Source organism: Protopterus annectens, chromosome 6.part1, assembly GCF_019279795.1.
Source record: "Protopterus annectens isolate FY-2018-M chromosome 6.part1, PAN1.0, whole genome shotgun sequence".
In the NCBI taxonomy this organism is placed as follows: Eukaryota; Metazoa; Chordata; order Ceratodontiformes; family Protopteridae; genus Protopterus; species Protopterus annectens.
The window spans coordinates 40,469,208-40,490,579 of NC_056738.1; the positions used below are offsets into that span (position 1 = coordinate 40,469,208).

At 39.3% G+C, this 21,372-nt stretch overlaps 1 protein-coding gene across 2 annotated transcripts in view; it reads left to right on the forward strand.

Annotated features, from left to right (window-relative positions):
- The window catches only part of TRIM54 (tripartite motif containing 54), a 1,123,771-nt gene that overhangs the window by 960,376 nt on the left and 142,023 nt on the right, over positions 1-21,372 (forward strand). For both annotated transcript variants that reach the window (XM_044075469.1, XM_044075470.1), the window contains one exon: positions 13,382-13,506. In XM_044075469.1, the coding sequence (XP_043931404.1) occupies positions 13,382-13,506 (125 nt within the window). The remainder of the gene's footprint in view (positions 1-13,381; positions 13,507-21,372) is intronic.

The following is a 21,372-nucleotide window of genomic DNA, read 5'->3' on the forward strand; positions in this document are numbered from 1 at the left end:
ACCATTCTAGAACTGTTGCAATTACCCGATAAACTATGTAAATGGGTCTTCGTCATATTATTCAACCTAATAACTTTCGCTTCATTAATATTTTTACATTGGTTGCACGTGCCACATTTTTTTGTTGTTCCTTTTTTACTATTCAACACCTTCTTAGTAATTTTGTTGCTCTCCAACATATTTTTTAAATTAAGGGAAGTTTTATAAACACATTTTGGGAAGGTACCTACAACTTCACCAACTTCATCCAGAACAGTTAAAAGATTCCAGTGTTTATGTAAAATTTATTTTACTAAGTTGGTGTAAGGGCTGAACATAATCACACAAACATTTCTACTGTTGTAACCATCTTTCTTTAAAGGAGTAAAGGGTTTCCCCAACAGAGGTGAGTACTTATGGTCCCATTCCTTCTTAACAAAAGTAACTATGGGCTTTAACAAATGAGTAGGATACCCTCTCTTAATGAACATGTCATATATTTTATCCAATTCCTTTTCCATAGTATCTTTATTGGATGACATACGTGCTGCGCGTTTACATTGTCCTTTAAACACGTTCTTAAAAACGTGTGGTGGATGACTACTACCATAACATAAATAATCATTAGAGAAGGTATCTTTTCTATAGATTTTTGACTCAAAACCCTTTTCATTAATATTTACATAAGTGTCTAAATAAGAGATACCTTCCTTCTCTACCTTATATGTGAATTTTAAAAAATAGTGTTGTTCACCACATTTGATTACAATAATGAAATAAACAACATACTCCGCCAGTCTGGTAATTATGAAGATGTTTCCCTAAATCAAGTCAATATAGGGTACAGGAGGATAGACCTCTCCATAGAGGAATATCTACTGGATAACCGGATAACAAATGATACTTATGAATTTATAAGAGAAGAATTTTCGAGGATGGCCTCCATCATCGGTATCCCTAAAATACATAAAAGCCTAGAAAAACCTCCTTTCAGGCCAATTATTTCTGGTTCTAAATCTAAGACTTACAATATAGGGGTTACCATTGATGTTTGGACCAAGCACATATAAGATAATGTGAGACATCTTACAAAGGATTCATGGAATTTCCTAGGAAATTTAACACCTGAAATATGGCAAAAAGACCTCATCTTCTTAACAGTCGATGTTGTTGATCTTTTTTCAAGCATTCCCAAAGAGATTGGGTTAGAATACTTTTTCAATAGTTTAAGAAAATATTCCACCATGACTTGGGACAAAATTAATCTTATTGTCGACATGATGGTATTAGTATTGTACCATAATTATCTCCAATTTCAGGGGGAATTATTCAGACAATGTAGTGGCGTCGCTATGGGTGCTTCTTGTGCCCCAGTGTTTGCTAATCTCGTCATGTTAGAATGGGAATCCTTATATATATTTCCTAGTGAGTACTATATAAATATATGGTGTATTACACCAGGTACATAGATGATTTATTTATCCTTTGGAAAGGACCAGGAGACATGATCAAGAACTTTATAGATTATATTAATAATACGACTAGTTTTTTAAAATTCACATATAAGGTAGAGAAGGAAGGTATCTCTTATTTAGACACTTATGTAAATATTAATGAAAAGGGTTTTGAGTCAAAAATCTATAGAAAAGATACCTTCTCTAATGATTATTTATGTTATGGTAGCAGTCATCCACCACACGTTTTTAAGAACGTGTTTAAAGGACAATGTATATGCGCAGCACGTATGTCATCCAATAAAGATACTATGGAAAAGGAATTGGATAAAATATATGACATGTTCATTAAGAGAGGGTATCCTACTCATTTGTTAAAGCCCATAGTTACTTTTGTTAAGAAGGAATGGGACCATAAGTACCCACCTTTGTTGGGGAAACCCTTTACTCCTTTAAAGAAAGATGGTTACAACAGTAGAAATGTTTGTGTGATTATGTTCAGCCCTTACACCAACTTAGTAAAATAAATTTTACATAAACACTGGAATCTTTTAACTGTTCTGGATGAAGTTGGTGAAGTTGTAGGTACCTTCCCAAAATGTGTTTATAAAACTTCCCTTAATTTAAAAAATATGTTGGAGAGCAACAAAATTACTAAGAAGGTGTTGAATAGTAAAAAAGGAACAACAAAAAAATGTGGCACGTGCAACCAATGTAAAAATATTAATGAAGCGAAAGTTATTAGGTTGAATAACATGACGAAGACCCATTTACATAGTTTATCGGGTAATTGCAACAGTTCTAGAGTGGCATATGTTGCGACATGCACCTTATGTAACGCATACTATATTGGGAAGACAGAGAGAAAGTTCAAGACTAGAATTTATGAACACTTGTATAAAATCAAAAAACAAGATACCAACAATGCCTTAAGTAAACACATTTTAGAGAGAGGGCAGGAACATTCATTTCTTTTCAGTATTATTGATCATATTGACTCCACTGCTTGTGGAGGTAATTGGAAAACTTATTTGGCCTTGTTGGAAAGCAAATGGCAAATATTATGTGATGCTACTACTAGCCCCGGATTAAATGACTATATTAATATAAAACCTTTTTTATTGATTGATTAAATTATGGGAAGTCTCTAGAGTTATTCCTTATGTATCTATTTCATACCTTGAGACATACATTATATATCTTTTTTAGTCCAGTTGGATTTGATATCAAATTTATTGTGTATATTTGTGGGTATACTTTATATTATGCACATCTGTTATTTCACTATTTTAGATATTGTCTATTCATTCTATTTACTCTATTGATTACATTTAATATGTAGTTTACATTACGATATACATATTTTATTATATTTTATTCATTATTTATTATTTTATTCATTTTTCTTCTAATACTAGAGTTATACTATTGATAAATTCTTCACCAAGTGAATACGAACATGGACTTCATATGTACATTCTTTTTTATGATATATTGTATCAGTAGTTTTATTTTTACTTTTAGACTAGCTTTATTAGCAACACTTTAGTCATTTTTAATCTTTGCATAATGTATTATGGTTGTCATCAAGCAGTTGTTTACAACAGATGTATTTGATGGTTGCTGTGACTTTAAAATGTATGCATTTTTGACGCCAAATTTTATTTTTTAAAATGAGATCCATTGCGCTTTAGTACTGGTTCTGAAGAAGTCTGCTGTTACACGGATGAAAGTGCTTAACCAGGAATTTACTTCTGTTTTGTGGAACTCTGTTACCTAGATTCTTTGCCTTTTTTTGGAACCTTGTCTACTACAGTAAAATCCTTTGTTGATTATTCCTCCTGTTCGAGCTGTGGTTCATCTGGATTCTACATCAGGGTCATTACTTAGTTGGTTTACTTTATGACGTGTGTTTGCTGTGTTAAACTCTTAGCAGTTCCTAATAATAACCATCCCACAGTGAAGTCTGTGACATCTTGCTATCAATATATTTGTCTCTGAATGATTAGTGTAATGTTTGAGCAAGCATACCTTGCTATGTGATAACTACTGTTTCTCATCCCTACCGTCTCTCTCTTGCCTCCTTAAGTTACCTGCTCATCTTGTGCTTCCTGCACTAGTCTATAGGAACATAAAGGACCCTCTCCAATTATCGGTGGTTCACCTCACTGAATAACTACCCTACAATCCCTCTCTCAAGGACACCAGTTAAAGTATGTTTGTGGAATAATTCCTTCCAGAAAGACTTTCTACTATTCTACCTATACTACAGGGTTAGAGAAAGTCCTGAGCTAGGACAGTCAGCAGCCTCTATTCCCCCCCCCCCTGCTGTACCTTCACACACTCTCTTCCCCATCCTTCATAGAAACTCCTTTTGTCTAGCAACCTTTTTCCTTGTTGTACTCTAATTCCCTCTCTTATCAGCCTTGCAATATCAGACTTGTCCACTAGGTGGCTCCCTTACCACAGCCATACTCTCTTTCATATCTCTTATGCCCAGATACTTACATTAATTTCTCCTGTTGTTCCTTAACTGATATTCAGTCCTCTCATTTTACCCTCTACTTCTACTGTCCACATCCACCTCTTCTAGGCTCAATTCTCACTATCCTTTTCCCACATCTGTCTTTTCCAACTTACCTTCTGGAGTCAGTCCTGCTGATTGTTTTTTATAACTGCATCTGTATCTGTCTCAACCCACTCTGTTCGTCTTGCGGGCTCACTCCACTCCCCTCCCTACCCCCAATTCCCACCCACCCCAGGGGTCCTACTCTTATACTTACTAAGTCACACCTCTTCCTCTTTCAATTACTCTTAGAATTACTAGCCACACCTCTTCCTCTTCCCATTACTTTCTGAGCACTTTACCACTGTTCATCTTCTCTCATATCTATCTTCTCTTAACACTCCCTTCTATCTTACCACAACCTTTCACACTTCCCCATCCTCACCCTTTATACTTCCAAATTCTACCTGCACACATCCAATAGTAAATTTGTACAATGTATAAACCACCCATCCCATTATATGTCCTACCTTTATTCACACTATTACTACTTCTTCCTCTAACCTTTGCCTACTTACTCACCTCCTATGAATACTCACTACATCCACACCATCACTATCCTAATAAGGAAACCAGTGCTCTCTCCCTACCACTCCTTTATAACCATGCTAATATAACATCTTCACCCAACTACCTACTTGCAAAGTATCATAGAATATTACATATTAAATATAACACTCTTAATCTCAGGAAAAATCTACCACTATACAACAAATTCCCTAACCCAAGCTATATAGAATTACTACTCTCATTAAAAGATGGTGGCATCCACCCTAACCCAGGCCCAACAAAAACTACTAGCACTCTCCATAGCTAAAATCACTCATCTATTGATTCCCTTAGTGAACCATCTAACTCCCTCCAAGTAGCCCATCTTAATATACGTAGCATAAACAGCAAAGTATCTCAACTCCAAGCTGTAGTAGAAGTCTATTCCTTTGATATCCTCTGCTTAACAGAAACATGGTTAAAACCTGCAACCAAAGACAATGAAATCCTTCCACCTGGATATAACATGTTAAGACTTGACCGAGTAAAGCCCAGAAGGGTTGTGGGGTAGCTATTCTATTTAAATCTGGCTTACAGTTAACCACCTATGACTGTAAAATACCTCTTGATTCCAATGCAGAAATTCTCATCTCCAAACTTCATATTAACAATACCAAATCCATCCATATCATCTGTATGTATCTTCCTCCTGGTAATAACATTGCCACCATGGAAAATATCCTTTGCTGGCTACCTGCCCCAAGAAACCATAATCCTAGGAGATATAAACATTGATTGGAACTGCTGTTGTAGCAACCTCCCTACAACCCACAGTAACCTATATGAGTTTTCTCAAACCATTACATCCCCCACTAGGATCAATAAAGCTAACAAGAAAGCAAGCATATTAGACTGGATTCTCATAAACCATCACCCTCACAATTATGATTCTGGAACCCTCCCTGATGATATAAGTGACCACTCACTTACCTATATTATCAGCCATAAAACCCATACTCCCAATCCAACATCTGACAGAAATATCAGATCCAAAAAGTACTTTAATCCTGAGCTATTCGAAAAGAAACTAAGAGCTTGCAATTGGTCTCCCTTAAAACACCTCTTTTAGAAGAAGCCATCAAATACTTTTAACTCTAACTTCCTTGCCATTCTTAACCACCATGCTCCAACCAGATTAATTAGAATTAAAACCAAGTCTGCCCCATGGCTTTCAAAAGTAACCAAACACAAAATGCATCTTAGAAATAAATATTGGGCCAAATGGAGAATGACTAAAAACCCTGTTGACCAACAAACATTTAGACAGTTAAGAAATGACACTAAGAAAGCTATACTCTCTGATAAAAGAAATTACTACCTACAATTTCAACAAAATAACCAAAACAATCCACAAAAATTCTGGACTAGCGTTAACCAATTACTCCACCCAGGTCAATCCACCACACCTAACCCTCAAAATACTGACCATAATAATCCATAAATACAGCCAATACATTTAATACCTTCTTTTCTAATGTTATCCAAACACTAGCTAGTCAGCTGTCACCTAATAGCTTCACTTTACCTTTTTATAACTCAACCTCACCCCCTCTTTTTCATTTTCAACCTGTCCCAACTACATATATTCGAACCCTTATACAAAAACTAAAACCATGCTCTGTTCGTCTTGCGGGCTCACTCCACTCCCCTCCCTACCCCCAATTCCCACCCACCCCAGGGGTCCTACTCTTATACTTACTAAGTCACACCTCTTCCTCTTTCAATTACTCTTAGAATTACTAGCCACACCTCTTCCTCTTCCCATTACTTTCTGAGCACTTTACCACTGTTCATCTTCTCTCATATCTATCTTCTCTTAACACTCCCTTCTATCTTACCACAACCTTTCACACTTCCCCATCCTCACCCTTTATACTTCCAAATTCTACCTGCACACATCCAATAGTAAATTTGTACAATGTATAAACCACCCATCCCATTATATGTCCTACCTTTATTCACACTATTACTACTTCTTCCTCTAACCTTTGCCTACTTACTCACCTCCTATGAATACTCACTACATCCACACCATCACTATCCTAATAAGGAAACCAGTGCTCTCTCCCTACCACTCCTTTATAACCATGCTAATATAACATCTTCACCCAACTACCTACTTGCAACGTATCATAGAATATTACATATTAAATATAACACTCTTAATCTCAGGAAAAATCTACCACTATATAACAAATTCCCTAACCCAAGCTATATAGGATTACTACTCTCATTAAAAGATGGTGACATCCACCCTAACCCAGGCCCAACAAAAACTCCTAGCACTCTCCATAGCCAAAATCACTCACCTATTGATTCCCTTAGTAAACCATCTAACTCCCTCCAAGTAACCCATCTTAATATACGTAGCATAAACAACAAAGTATCTCAACTCCAAGCTCTAGTAGAAGTCTATTCCTTTGATATCCTCTGCTTAACAGAAACATGGTTAAAACTTGCAACAAAAGACAATGAAATCCTTCCACCTGGATATAACATGTTAAGACTTGACCGAGTAAAGCCCAGAAGGGTTGTGGGGTAGCTATTCTATTTAAATCTGGCTTACAGTTAACCACCTATGACTGTAAAATACCTCTTGATTCCAATGCAGAAATTCTCATCTCCAAACTTCATATTAACAATACCAAATCCATCCATATCATCTGTATGTATCTTCCTCCTGGTAATAACATTGCCACCATGGAAAATATCCTTTGCTGGCTACCTGCCCCAAGAAACCATAATCCTAGGAGATATAAACATTGATTGGAACTGCTGTTGTAGCAACCTCCCTACAACCCACAGTAACCTATATGAGTTTTCTCAAACCATTACATCCCCCACTAGGATCAATAAAGCTAACAAGAAAGCAAGCATATTAGACTGGATTCTCATAAACCATCACCCTCACAATTATGATTCTGGAACCCTCCCTGATGATATAAGTGACCACTCACTTACCTATATTATCAGCCATAAAACCCATACTCCCAATCCAACATCTGACAGAAATATCAGATCCAAAAAGTACTTTAATCCTGAGCTATTCGAAAAGAAACTAAGAGCTTGCAATTGGTCTCCCTTAAAACACCTCTTTTTAGAAGAAGCCATCAAATACTTTTAACTCTAACTTCCTTGCCATTCTTAACCACCATGCTCCAACCAGATTAATTAGAATTAAAACCAAGTCTGCCCCATGGCTTTCAAAAGTAACCAAACACAAAATGCATCTTAGAAATAAATATTGGGCCAAATGGAGAATGACTAAAAACCCTGTTGACCAACAAACATTTAGACAGTTAAGAAATGACACTAAGAAAGCTATACTCTCTGATAAAAGAAATTACTACCTACAATTTCAACAAAATAACCAAAACAATCCACAAAAATTCTGGACTAGCGTTAACCAATTACTCCACCCAGGTCAATCCACCACACCTAACCCTCAAAATACTGACCATAATAATCCATAAATACAGCCAATACATTTAATACCTTCTTTTCTAATGTTATCCAAACACTAGCTAGTCAGCTGTCACCTAATAGCTTCACTTTACCTTTTTATAACTCAACCTCACCCCCTCTTTTTCATTTTCAACCTGTCCCAACTACATATATTCGAACCCTTATACAAAAACTAAAACCATGCTCTCCCTCAGCAGACCAACTACCTGCTGAATTTTTTATGCTGATGTCATTTAACTGCTTGTGCAGAAATGGACAAACTACTAAAGGTGTCACTGGGGGAAATGTTTCATTTTGGTGCTTATGCAGCCATAGACAGGCTACTGAAAGGGTAATTGGGGAAATGTTTAATTGTGGTGCTTGTGTATACATGGAAATTCTTCTGAAGGGGTCACTGTGGGAAATGTTTCATTTTGATGCTTTTGCATGCATACATGGACAGGCTATTGAAGGGCTCATTGGAGTAACTGTTTCATTTTGGTGCTTGTACATACATGGACATGAAGGGGGTGTTGGGGGAAGTGTTTCATTTTGGTGCTTCTGCATATGTGGACAAAATACTGAAAAGATCACCGGGGGAAATGATTCATTTTTGCACTTGTGCATACTCGGGCAGATTATTGAAGAGATAGCTGGGGGAAGTGTTTCATTTTGGTGTCAGTGAAGTGCCTATGCAGACATGGACAAAGTACTGAAGGGACTGATGGGGAAATGGTGTCATTTACTGTTGCAAGGGTCTACTTTGGAAGGCAGAAATATCACAACACCGATTTTCACAATCCCAAGATAAGAAGGCTGACAACATCAGAAAACTGATGTCCTGGAACACTGACTGTGAACTCCAGGCAAGTAACCACTTGGTCACCATGTTGAACTTTGCCCCTTACCCCCACGGTAGTGCAACCTCAGAGTTGGTATATTTAGTTAGGGGAGTGGGGGTTTAATTTGCTTTGGTTTAATTTTATATTTTTTTGACAAGAGGTTAGTTACCTAGAGTTTGTAGTCGGTGTTCCAGTATGTCAGTATTCTGATGTTGTCTGCCTTCTCATCTCTGGATTGTGAAAGTTGGTGTTGTGGTATTTCATTCTTCTGAAGCAGAATCTTGTGTGTCTTCTGAAGTAGACCCTTGTGTGTTAAACTACTGAAGGGATTGATGTGTAAATTGGTCATATCTTTGTAGGAGTGTGATTAAAATACATTTGTCCAATTGTTGCTCTTTTTATTTTATTACATTCGATCTGAGATATATCAGTCAATAAAGCTGACTTTAATTATTGGATGCAGGGGTTGCCTTTGGATAAAAGTGACTTACAACTGTTACTTGCTTAAAGTAAGCATTTATTATTCTGGCTTTGCAGAGGTAGTGTGCATATTTTTTCACTTTCTGTAACAGTCAAGCATCAGTATTGCACTCAGTGAGTAGCTGTCTGTGGTGGTCTGGGCAGGATGTGTGTGATAGCAACTGATCACTGGTAGAGTGTTGCACTGAGTAGTATTGCCCTATAACAACACTTCATTAGCCTATTTAGTTTTTGGCAGTCTATACTTTGTATTTGTTGATTTTATCCAGGTGCTTTGACTTCTTCTCCCAGAAACTCAACAATACAATTTATGTCTCTGGACATTTGTTGTTTATGTTTCATCCGAGTCTAACACCAGAGTGGTTTACAGAAGATAATTGTCTTTTTGGAGGGTTAGGAAAGACTGAATCGATTTCCTTATGCATGATTTTTTGTTCAGGCCATCAACAAGTCAAACGTTAGTAAAACAAATCTAAGGTTTCTTCCAGATTTCAATTACAGTGGATTCTCGACCAGCTTCTACATAAATATATCCAAGCATCATAGCAATTGCTATGAAATAGCATAGTCTTTTACAAAGATTATCTTTCATAGTTACTGGACTTTTTGGCAGCATGTGCTGTTGTGATCAGCACTTGTCCAGATTGAAGAATATAAAAAGTAAATCAACATCTCTTATGACAGATGCACATCTGGCAGATACACTTCGCGCTGACACTTCTACAGTTAGGGCAGACATAGACCCCTTGTGCAAAAACAAGCAGTGTCAGACAGTGTCAGACATCCCATTAACTGTGGTCTTGCAAGTCACATATCTCAGCAGGTTTTTTTATTCTGACTTTTGACATTTGTTGTACCCCTTTTAGGTAAAACTTTCACCTGGATTTGCACAGTTATAACATTTTTAAAACTAATATATATACATTTCACCATTACATTTGTGCGGTTGAAGCAAGGATACTATTTGTAAATGTCTCAAGTTGTAAGCCTGTTTCCTGTCCGACAAGAAAGTGATTCTGAAACCAGCAGTGTTTTTGTTCTGTGACTGAGGTGCACCACTGGTTGTGGTGTGTGTAAAAAGCAGATGCATATTCAGTGTGGTAAGGTGGCCCCCGAGCATCTCCATGTACAGTAAATGGGTCCCAAAGTAAAAAGGTTTAACATCCCTGGTCTACAACAAGTCCTCTCAATCTTAACTGTATAGGTTCTCTCAGATAGCCAATTACCTGTCCAGCAAACTTATGTTCTTTTTTTATTTTAAATATTTGTTAAATGGTTAAGCAAACTAGATACAAGTGTCCCTCCAGAGACTGTTTGGTTAAGTGACTTGCTCAGAGTCATGCAATAGGCAAATGGAAGTGCAAACAATCAGGAAGCAGCTCATCAGCAACTCAGAGCATTAATCCTCTGTGCTAATTGCAGGACAGCATTAATCCTCTGTGCTAACTGCAGGGCAGCATTAATCCTCTGTGCTAACTGCAGGGCAGCATTAATCCTCTGTGCTAATTGCAGGGCAGCATTAATCCTCTGTGCTAACTGCAGGGCAACATTAATCCTCTGTGCTAATGGCAGGACAGCAGTAATCCTCTGTGCTAACTGCAGGGCAGCATTAATCCTCTGTGCTAACTGCAGGACAGCATTAATCCTCTGTGCTAACTGCAGGGCAGCATTAATCCTCTCTGCTAAATGCAGGGCAGCGTTAATCCTCTGTGCTAACTGCAGGGCAGCATTAATCCTCTGTGCTAACTGCAGGACAGCATTAATCCTCTGTGCTAACTGCAGGGCAGCATTAATCCTCTGTGCTAACTGCAGGGCAACATTAATCCTCTGTGCTAATGGCAGGACAGCAGTAATCCTCTGTGCTAACTGCAGGGCAGCATTAATCCTCTGTGCTAACTGCAGGACAGCATTAATCCTCTGTGCTAACTGCAGGGCAGCATTAATCCTCTCTGCTAAATGCAGGGCAGCGTTAATCCTCTGTGCTAACTGCAGGGCAGCATTAATCCTCTGTGCTAACTGCTGGACAGCGTTAATCCTCTGTGCTAACTGCTGGACAGCGTTAATCCTCTGTGCTAACTGCAGGACAGCATTAATCCTCTGTGCTAACTGCAGGGCAGCATTAATCCTCTGTGCTAACTGCAGGGCAGCATTAATCCTCTGTGCTAACTGCAGGACAGCATTAATCCTCTGTGCTAACTGCAGGGCAGCATTAATCCTCTGTGCTAACTGCAGGACAGCATTAATCCTCTGTGCTAACTGCAAGACAGCATAGGGTATGTATGGGGGTTAATGTTGAGTTAGGAGAGTTTATAAATAATCTCAGCATGGAGGGATAGAGTTGAAGGCTTTGATAAGTTGCAGGTAGGCAGCATGGAGTGTATGCCCCTTACCCATAGCTCTTCTTAACCATTTCAAGAATTCAGTCAGAGTGAACAGGCATGGTCTGTTTGAAGTGGCATCACCGACATATTCAACATGCATTCTGTCCTTGAGCCAGCTGGCCATCCATACCACTTAGGGACCAAAGTTTAAGATCATTAGCTTATTAATAATTCTTTCATGTGGTATTGTGTGAAATGCTTTGACCAGATCAAGAAAGGTAGCTTGAACAGTATTTCCACTGTCAAATAGTTGTGTAACTGTCTCAAAAAAACTGACAAGGTTTAGCAGGCACAGTCTTCTCTTTACAAAGTCACATTGTTACGGATCGAGCTAACTGAGATTTTTGATATTATAATTTATGAGGGTAGTGATAATGCTCACCATGCCTACATAGCTAAGAGTTGTAAGCCTGATAGGTCTGCTGTTTTCAGGGTCCATGGTGGTCCACCCTTGTGGAGGGCCATGACTACAGCAGTGCAGCACTCTTTGGAGACATAGCTTATTGCTTGGCTTAGATTAAACAGTTTAAGGAGTGTTTTTGTGAGTGCACGTCTGACACTTAATTAGACAGCAATATATATTATTAGGACCCTTAGAAGAAGTGTTTTTGATCCTTGAAATTTCATTAAGGATGTGTTCCTTAGTAATGGTAGGGGAGGGGAGTGACTCAAAGATGACTGGTGTTGGGAACTGGAGTTTCAGGGAAAATGTTGTTAGCAGCCTTATTTGCCAGTATGTTTGCAATGTTATTTGGGTTCAAGTAGGGGTAGGAGGAATCAGTGTGGAAAAGTTCAAAACAATATTGTGGATTATTCCTTAGATTTGTATTGTAGCTGACTGAAGAAGGACTTCATATGTGAGTTTCATCTCATGGAGCGCTTTGCTAGTCCTTATAGTGACCAGTCCTTATAGTGACCTTCAACTTCATAGTGAGTTTTTTATGTTAATTTCATGCTGGAGAGTTCTAGTCTTAGTTGGTAATTTAAGGAGTTTTTTTCATTTTGTTCTACAGTTTATATCAACTGACTGCTAGAGTGGTTTCTTTTTTTGAATTTCCTAATGTATTTGGTTCTAGTGGGCACTGCAAGCATACTGCTAGATATCATACTGTTAGGTTCTATTAAAACATTATGCAGCAAAAGGTACTGTGCCTGGGACGAGGGGTCAAGAATGACAGTTGTCTGGGAGATAGTGGCTTAGAGGGGAGGTTTAAGGATTTACTTCATGTGAAGGGTGATAGAGGTTTAGAATACACTGCCTGTGAGTGCTGAGGACAACATGGCAGAGCTAGGTATTACATTTAGGAGCTAACAGCTTCAAAATATGAAACAAAGTGGTTGGAGGTCAGATCACATTTTGCTTTTCCATGGTGTCCACCTTTTTGTATATGTAATATAAGAGGACATTTGTTCTATAGCAAAGTGCAGAATTTAATGTATTTTCTTTTATCCCTTTGCTGTATAAACAGAAATTCAGCCTTGTAATGCCTTTCATTGCATTGGCATAACAGAATCATGCAGTAAATGTTTACCTGAAAGAAAGTGCAAACATTTCAGATAACAGCCCAAATCTTGGTGAAAATGGTTACTTTCTCTTTTTGATATAGCTAATAAATGTTAGGAAGTAGGGCTTGAAGCAGAACTTAAAAAAATATTTTAAGATTTTTTTAATATTATTAATTTCAGGGTTGTTGATTTATCCAAACATACATCACTGGAGCGGACTGAATCAGGTTATGAACGAATGGACCATTTTTTTATCAACATTGACAGTGTTGCAGATATGCTGCGGACTGTGGACTTCCAGCCAGGTAAGGTACAAATGACTGTGCATTTTACATTCTGATGATATATGTATAGGTTCAGAATTAGGCTTGTGTATAGAATAAAAACACAAAAAAATGATTGTTAGTAGATTAGAATTCACATTTTGCACTCCTTTAAAACAAGAACTGCTCTGCTCTTGATATTGAATTGAGCATTCCTGTATCTTTATTATATATACATACATTATATTTTTGTGTTAAAATGATTTACATTACTAGGCTTCATCTTTAATGGATGACACCAGTGTGACATGATAGTAACAAAAAGGCAAGCCGTTAGAGTACTTGCCTGTCACAGATTGCATCTTGCTTTATAATTTAATAAATCTCTACTTTCTAGTGTTTAACATCTTTAAAATGTACTTCAGATATTCTCTGCAGGATTTACTTTAAGTCTGTTATGTACTTTGGGGAACATTTACAGTTTATTATTTATTATTTTTCCAGTTTTCATTGAACAGTTTCATTGCTGCAAGCCAAATTCAACTACTTTCACATAAAATGTGGAAATTAATTTTTTTGAATATTTTGTGATTTGTGATTTCTTTTAACAGTCCAAGATAAGTTGTTCATTGCCGCTGACACTTCTTTTATTTTTAAGGTTAAAGTGGAAGTCATGAAGACAGACTTGATGACATAACCCAGTGAGTGCTAGGCGGTGAAGATTTACTGCACACTTCAGCCCATTGCTCTAACTACTTATGGCATGAGTGCATAATCTTTATTCCTTGAGAGAGTAGTGGTAGTTTTTGCTCTGCATTCCAAAAGACCACCTTGATCAGTGTACATACCAAGGTTGTGCCAAAGTAGAATTGGTACTACCAGTACCTACCATCAATGTTATGTAAGTAATGTTCATATATAGGACCCTTCATCACCTAATAAAATACCATTTGGTATCCATTATTTAGGTATGACCCTCCCACCACCCATCCCATAGAAAAAGCAAATATCATTCAGGGCCCCATTCCCTTAGGATATCTATGTAGTAATGCTTCTCCATTACCTATAATGTATGCAGAAATGGTCATTGTCTGGGGCTTCCCCCACTAACTGTAGAAATAATGGCTATTGTCTAGGAGTATCCTTCTCTGCTATATAATAATTCTATGCTAATCATTGTAACACTACTGACACTGTACTAAATCACTTTGTGCACATTTCAGCCCACAAAGGGAGGTCCTCATACACTCTTCCTCTTTCCAACATAAGCCCCCCCCCCCAAATTTACATCTGAAATGGTCACCTCTGCCTCAATAAAATCAGAAGCACCAGTTCCTTGAGACCAGATGAGATACCATCATGCCAAGTTTGTACACTCAGAAATAGTTCAGGATAGAGCCATCTCTGGTAACAAAGAGGGATAAAGCCCTGACCATGGTTCAGGTGACCCTAGTTTGATTAGTAGCTGGGAGCTGGGAGGGGAAGATGAGCATGCACAGCCTGGTGGCAGGGTTTGACACAGCATGACACCCACTGCCACAATCCTTCAGAGAAGGTGCATGGTTGCAGCCAATGAAGCTACAGTCTGGTGACAGCCTTCAAACAGAGTACAGAGAAGCATGCACTCAGAAGAGGAAGTCATTGTTAGCTTTCGTAGTATCATGGATAGCTTTTCACCTCCACCCAAGGGGTGGGGTTAGTATCAGTACAAATACCCTAGTAGGTAGGATGCCAGCATAGGCACAAAACACCCTTACAGCTGCCTGTATGATGGCCCCTTGCTCTGCTCTTGTCCTTGTACATCAGGTAGGTAACTCAGTCAGTTAAAGTGAATGAACTGGCTAAAGTCCTGTAGTGTAAGGCTTGATTGTCTGCAGGCCCAGGTACCTAGAAAAAACAGCCTAGTATAAACCTGTATGCAAATTCTCAATGGAACATTAAAATGGCTATATTAATGATATCTGGAAATAGATGACTATAGTCCCAAGCCAGATAGGAGACCGATCCATGGATCAAAATAATTGGAGACCAATTAGACTCATAAGTATATTGCCCAAAGTGAGGGAGAGAACCTTTATGGATCTTATTTAGGTAGACATGAAAAACCCATTTCTTTATTACATAAATCTGTATGGGTTTGTCAAAGGTTGATCTTGTATGCTTAACTTTGTACATTTCTTTAAGAGTGTGTCACCACCATGGATGGTTTATGTGCCCATGCAGCTTAACTCAGTCTAGCTAGAACTGCTAGATAAATTTCTTTAAGAGTGTGTCACCACCATGGATGGTTTATGTGCCCATGCAACTTAACTCAGTCTAGCTAGATAAAGTCATGCATAAACTAAAGGGTCAAAAGGTAAATGAAACTGTAATAACCTGAGCCTGCAATTGGCTACATGACCGTACATTGTAGGCAAGAAATGGAAGGCACCTATCATTACCATCCACTGCCAACAGTGAAGTCCCTCAAGGTTTTGTCTTAAGGCCATGCATTTATGGCATCTTTTTCTCAGACATGAGAATTAACTCCAGTGATTGGTTCACCAAATATGCAGATGACCACCAACATGGGAGCATTCACCTTAACACCACTAAAATATATGTCCTTTAAACAGAAGTTAGCATTGCACATGAATTCTGCAGTAGAATTGACCTTACCTGCATAGTTGAAAAATGCAGTATTATGGCATTTGACAAACCATGATCCATCCACCCACCAGCTTTATGTACTGTTGTTGAACAACAACTAAACACTGACAAACTTTGGAGTCCTTGTAGATGATAGCCTTTCTTTGGACACCCATATAGCTCATATTGTCTTCAAAACATACGGATTATTTCACCTAATCTTCTGTGGGGTCAACAATATGATGGAGGTAATCGTAATTCTTATGTGACCAACTATCGAATGCTGCTGCCTGTCTGTAACTTGCTCACTCCCGATCTGATGCAGTTGGAGACGATACACACATTCCTCAGAGAGAAGCAAACGATTCAAGACTTGTTTTATAGCAGACTACAGCAACTATCAGTTTTTTTCTGTGTGTTACTGCTTTCTTAGTGACCTGTGCCTGACATACAGGGGCTGTTACTGCTTGAAATGCTTTACTTGAAATATTGCCTGCTGACTTGAGCACAATAGGGAACTCAGCCACAGTAAAAATGAGTATTAACTGTACCATGAAATGTGACAACTTCAAATCTCAAAGATGCCCACACATATGGAATAGCTCCTACCTTATGATTAAACTCCGGTCATACATCTATGCTTTTAAAAAGTCCCAACATGCAATGGGTGTCAAGCTTCTCCATGGTCGAAGGCCTTGAGCTTGCTTACCAGAGCTTTGAATGCATGATCCTATGGTGACAAGCTTCTCAGTGGTCAGAGGCCTTGGGCTTGCTTCCCAGAGCTACGAAGGTATGACCCTATGGTGTCAAGCTTCTCAGTGGTCAGAGGCCTTGGGCTTGCTTCCCAGAGCTACGAAGGTATGACCCTATGGTGTCAAGCTTCTCAGTGGTCAGAGGCCTTGGGCTTGCTTCCCAGAGCTACGAAGGTATGACCCTATGGTGTCAAGCTTCTCAGTGGTCAGAGGCCTTGGGCTTGCTTCCCAGAGCTACGAAGGTATGACCCTATGGTGTCAAGCTTCTCAGTGGTCAGAGGCCTTGGGCTTGCTTCCCAGAGCTACGAAGGTATGACCCTACGGTACGCAGTAATTTGCTGATATGCAGTTTAAGCATCTGTTCAGCATACAGTTTGCCTTCTGTTTGCCAATCCTGATGTTGTATACCTTAAGTAAACATGCAGTGTGCATTGTGTACAAGGGTGCCATGCTGCAAAAGTAGGGGGTAAAGTGCTGAGGAGCTACCCAGATGTGTGGCAGGCCCCTCCCTGCTCCACCATCCACCCACAAATACCTGTAAGGTGCCATGATTAGGGAAAGGTTTGCTGAGACTCTGGGGTCACATGTCTGGTTGGACACTATAATATTATGACATCTGGAGCCCTCCATCATGAATCTTGTGAAACAGAAGCATTCCTTACTAATGTAACATAGCAGAATGTTTGCTTTCTTTTTGATCTGCTCTTGATTATGTCAACACAATAGTAAAAGTAATGTGACATTCAAGAATCTAACTGTCACACCACCAGTGCAAACCTGCATAAAGAACGTATAGCGAATCTCATTGTGAAAAACTTCTTTATGAATCATACCCAATTTTTCTACTATACATATTTATACCTCAGTTGAATCCAGTCACATTCCAGGTTAATAAGTCAGAAAACTTTGGCTTTCTACTTATCATACCCAATTGTTTTTTGTCCAGCACTTGCTTATGTGAGTTCCTTCAAATATATCTCCATTAATTCTGCAGATATTGCTTATTTCAAAATCATCAGTGAGTTAACATTTTGATTCATAATGAAAACTCTGAGTAGCAAGGACTCCTACACATAGCGAGAACATGTTTTCCAGGAACAGTTCTTTGTGGAATGAACCACCTATCACAACTTTTTTCTTAATTTCATTTATCCACTCCTTTCTTACAATTAGTTAGATATCAGAGTTTGTATCTGCATGTTATGGTTGACTTTCCCAAAGTGTACCTCTATATTATACATTATTGACACAAATAACGTCTACTGCCATTGTGATGGCAGCACCTGCAGAGTGAACGACTGTACTCACACATGTGCTCTTAGATGCCTTTGTTTCTTTGAGTTAAACTGAGCTAATCCTAGTCTCACTGGTTGCTGGTATACTCTTGCGACAGCAATGTAGGCCAGAATTAGCACCCTGAACCTGTCTTACTCATTCTTGTTAAAGAAATGAGAACACAAATCAGTATCATTTTGAGATGACCATATGAAAAAGGAGCATCTTTTATACTGCAGTTATCTGCAGATGTGACATAGAGAAACCATTCATAGTGTACCTGACCACGCCTCTCTAAGCACACTGTAAACAAGACATACAGGATTAAGAAATGGGGACACAGTTGGTGGCTGAATGCTGGCAACCTGGGGAAATGCCTAGCTGAAAAAGCAACACTCGCGTGGTCTGGATCTGTGGCAAAGAGAGATAAACTCCCACAATGACACAAGCAAAAAGAGTCCTATTAGCAGCTCAAGAGATGGGCAGGTGGGATAGGTATAACCAGCTGGTACCTGCTTAGCTATCCAGTAAGGGAAGGAGGGGTGGTTCTGATTAGTTGGTTGTTTTTATGCAAATAGAGATTGTTGTGGCATTGAATGTAGTCACAGCCTGTAGAATTGAGCTTCCTGTTTGCAAGCCATTGGCAGTAGCCTTCACTGGCATATTTGTAGTACCTACATGGCGATGTGGGTGCTCATGTCAGCCAGCTGAGGCAGGATGACAGCTTTACTAGAAATGTCCAGCATTCAGAATTAAACAAGGATTTCTTATGGGCCAATGGACAGAACAGGCTAATGGCAATGATGGGATGGTGGCAAGTCACTAGCTGGACTTTAAGGCTGCAGGGGATGTCTGAGGATGTCTGATGTTCTTTGTGCTTCCTTGGACTGTTGGATGTTACAGTCTGTGGTATGGGATTGCTGAGCCACTCTGTGGGCTGTAGGCTGCCAGGGAGGCTGATAGTCAGTGGGTGGTTGGGGTAAAGTAGCCTTCATACCTGCCTGTGTGACAGCTCTTTTCAGTTGTTTCTTGTCTATGCCAGTGGCCACTTTGTCACTGCTAGACAACGAGTGGGCACAACTCATTGGAAGAAAGTTGATGATAGGCAGGGAGGGAGTCAAAAAGCAAACAGATAAAGAGTTCACTCATTTTGAAACCTGGGACATAACTAGGAGTATTGAATTGACACAAGCTTCTGGATTTTTGCATCACCTAGCACCTCAACCTGGGAGTAGCACAGCTGACCTTTTCTTCTCATATGCATCTTAGTGTGGAATCAAATGTAGTGCTATTTAACAAGTTATTGAATTAGAAGTCTGTACCTGCATAGCTAGCAGTATAACAAGCAGAATATAGTTGTCAGCATCAATGGTCTGTTCCATCAAAACTCATTGTATTGCAAAAATGCATCAAGGACACACACTGTCACTCACCTGAAGTATCAAAAGTCATCCAATCACAAAAACAAACCTAACAGTTCATTTTGTAATCTCTCCAATACCTACCTTTGTCAAACAACTACAGACAAAATATTGAAACACACCATGCCGCTGCAAAGAAACCTGCATAGTATTCCTTACAATCACACAAAAAAGTATCTAATGAGAAAAAATGTCATCCTGCAAAATGCAACAGCAAATGTACTTCTAGTGAGGGGGCTGCTAACTCCATACTGGCACAACTGCAGCCAAAGTGAAATATGGTAACTGTTTGAAATGTCAGTACTTCTTAAAGTTAGTCCTTAAATATGGAGACTGATTGGCTGAAAGAACAAACTTACATATACTAAGCCTGAGATGCCATTTCTTAGAATATTCCCTTTTCTCTGAGGTATGGTGATCTTGGAGTTGGTATATATAAGCTCCCCAAATGGAGGGTGTGTGGAAGGGCTTGAAACCCCCTTCAAAAAGAAGTTTTAAAGAGAAGAGTGATCTTCGAGATTTGCTCTTCTCCGGGTTTTCAGTCTTTTTTTCCGGCATGTCAGCACTGAGCATTTAGATTGCCAACACTAACAGTTAGCTGTCAAATACACACAGTTTTGCTACAGTTGACAAAATGTGAGCAATGTTTAACATAACATAATAAAAGCAGCCATTAAAAAATGTCACACCAACATCTGTATGCCACGAAAGCAGGTGCCTGGGATGACATGCTGGACAAGCCACGCTGCTTCGCAAGGGACGGCTTGCACTTGTCACCCCTGGGATTTCGGATTTTGGCAAAGGCTCTTGCCACCCCCATAGTGCCTTTTTTAGGCAAGGCTCAAATTCTAAACCTACCACCCTAGAACAAAACAAAGAAAAAAAACTAAGGGTAATGCTGCTCAATGCCAGAAGTCTCAACCTCAAGATGCACGCACTCGAGGCCCTTCTCAGTATGGAGAACATCGATGTCTGTGCTGTGACAGAAACCTGGTTCAAGGCTCCTGAGAGCACCCCAGCACTATCAGGTTTTACCTCATATCATGCGTTCCGGCCACAAAACCCGGACAATACCAAGAAAGGAGGAGGGGTATCCATATTCATCAAGGACACCCACACCTCAAGATTGGTGGCATCGCACGATGCATCGGAAACCATCCACGTGCAATTAACCATAGGCAAGACTGCTATGCAAATTATAGCATGTTACAGGCCACCCTCGCAAACTCAGGAACCTCACATGGCCTTCCTGAAAACACTGGAGGGGATAAATGTATCTCCGAACACCATCATACTAGGTGACTTCAACTACCCTAATGTAGACTGGGAACACTACTCAAGCCCAAACACTCTAGCCCAAAAGTTCCTGGAATTCATAAACTCAAATGCCATGGAACAACTAGTCACCATCCCCACAAGAGGAGAGAACATACTTGATCTCATCATCACGAACATGGGAGCACAATGTTCAACGCCAGAAGTATACCCCTCACTGGTGAGATCTGATCACAAACTAATCTCGCTGGAGGTCCTCATCCCGCCCCCACCCGAAATGAAAGACCACAGTAAAGAACTTCTCAAAAGCCGACTTCACACTTCTAAAGACTAGTGTGGTCTCCTTTAAGGCCCCTGAGCCGGCGGTTAACATTACTCAAACCGCTGAATCACTTACAAATGCCTTCTACCAGCACCTGCAGGCTGCATGGATCAGGCAATCCCAAGCAAAACAAAGACTCTTTGTACCAAAGGCAAGCGTCAGTCTGGTGGACCCCAGCCATAAACAAACTCTACAATAAAAGGAGAAAGCTACTACAAGATAGAGCAAAATCCTT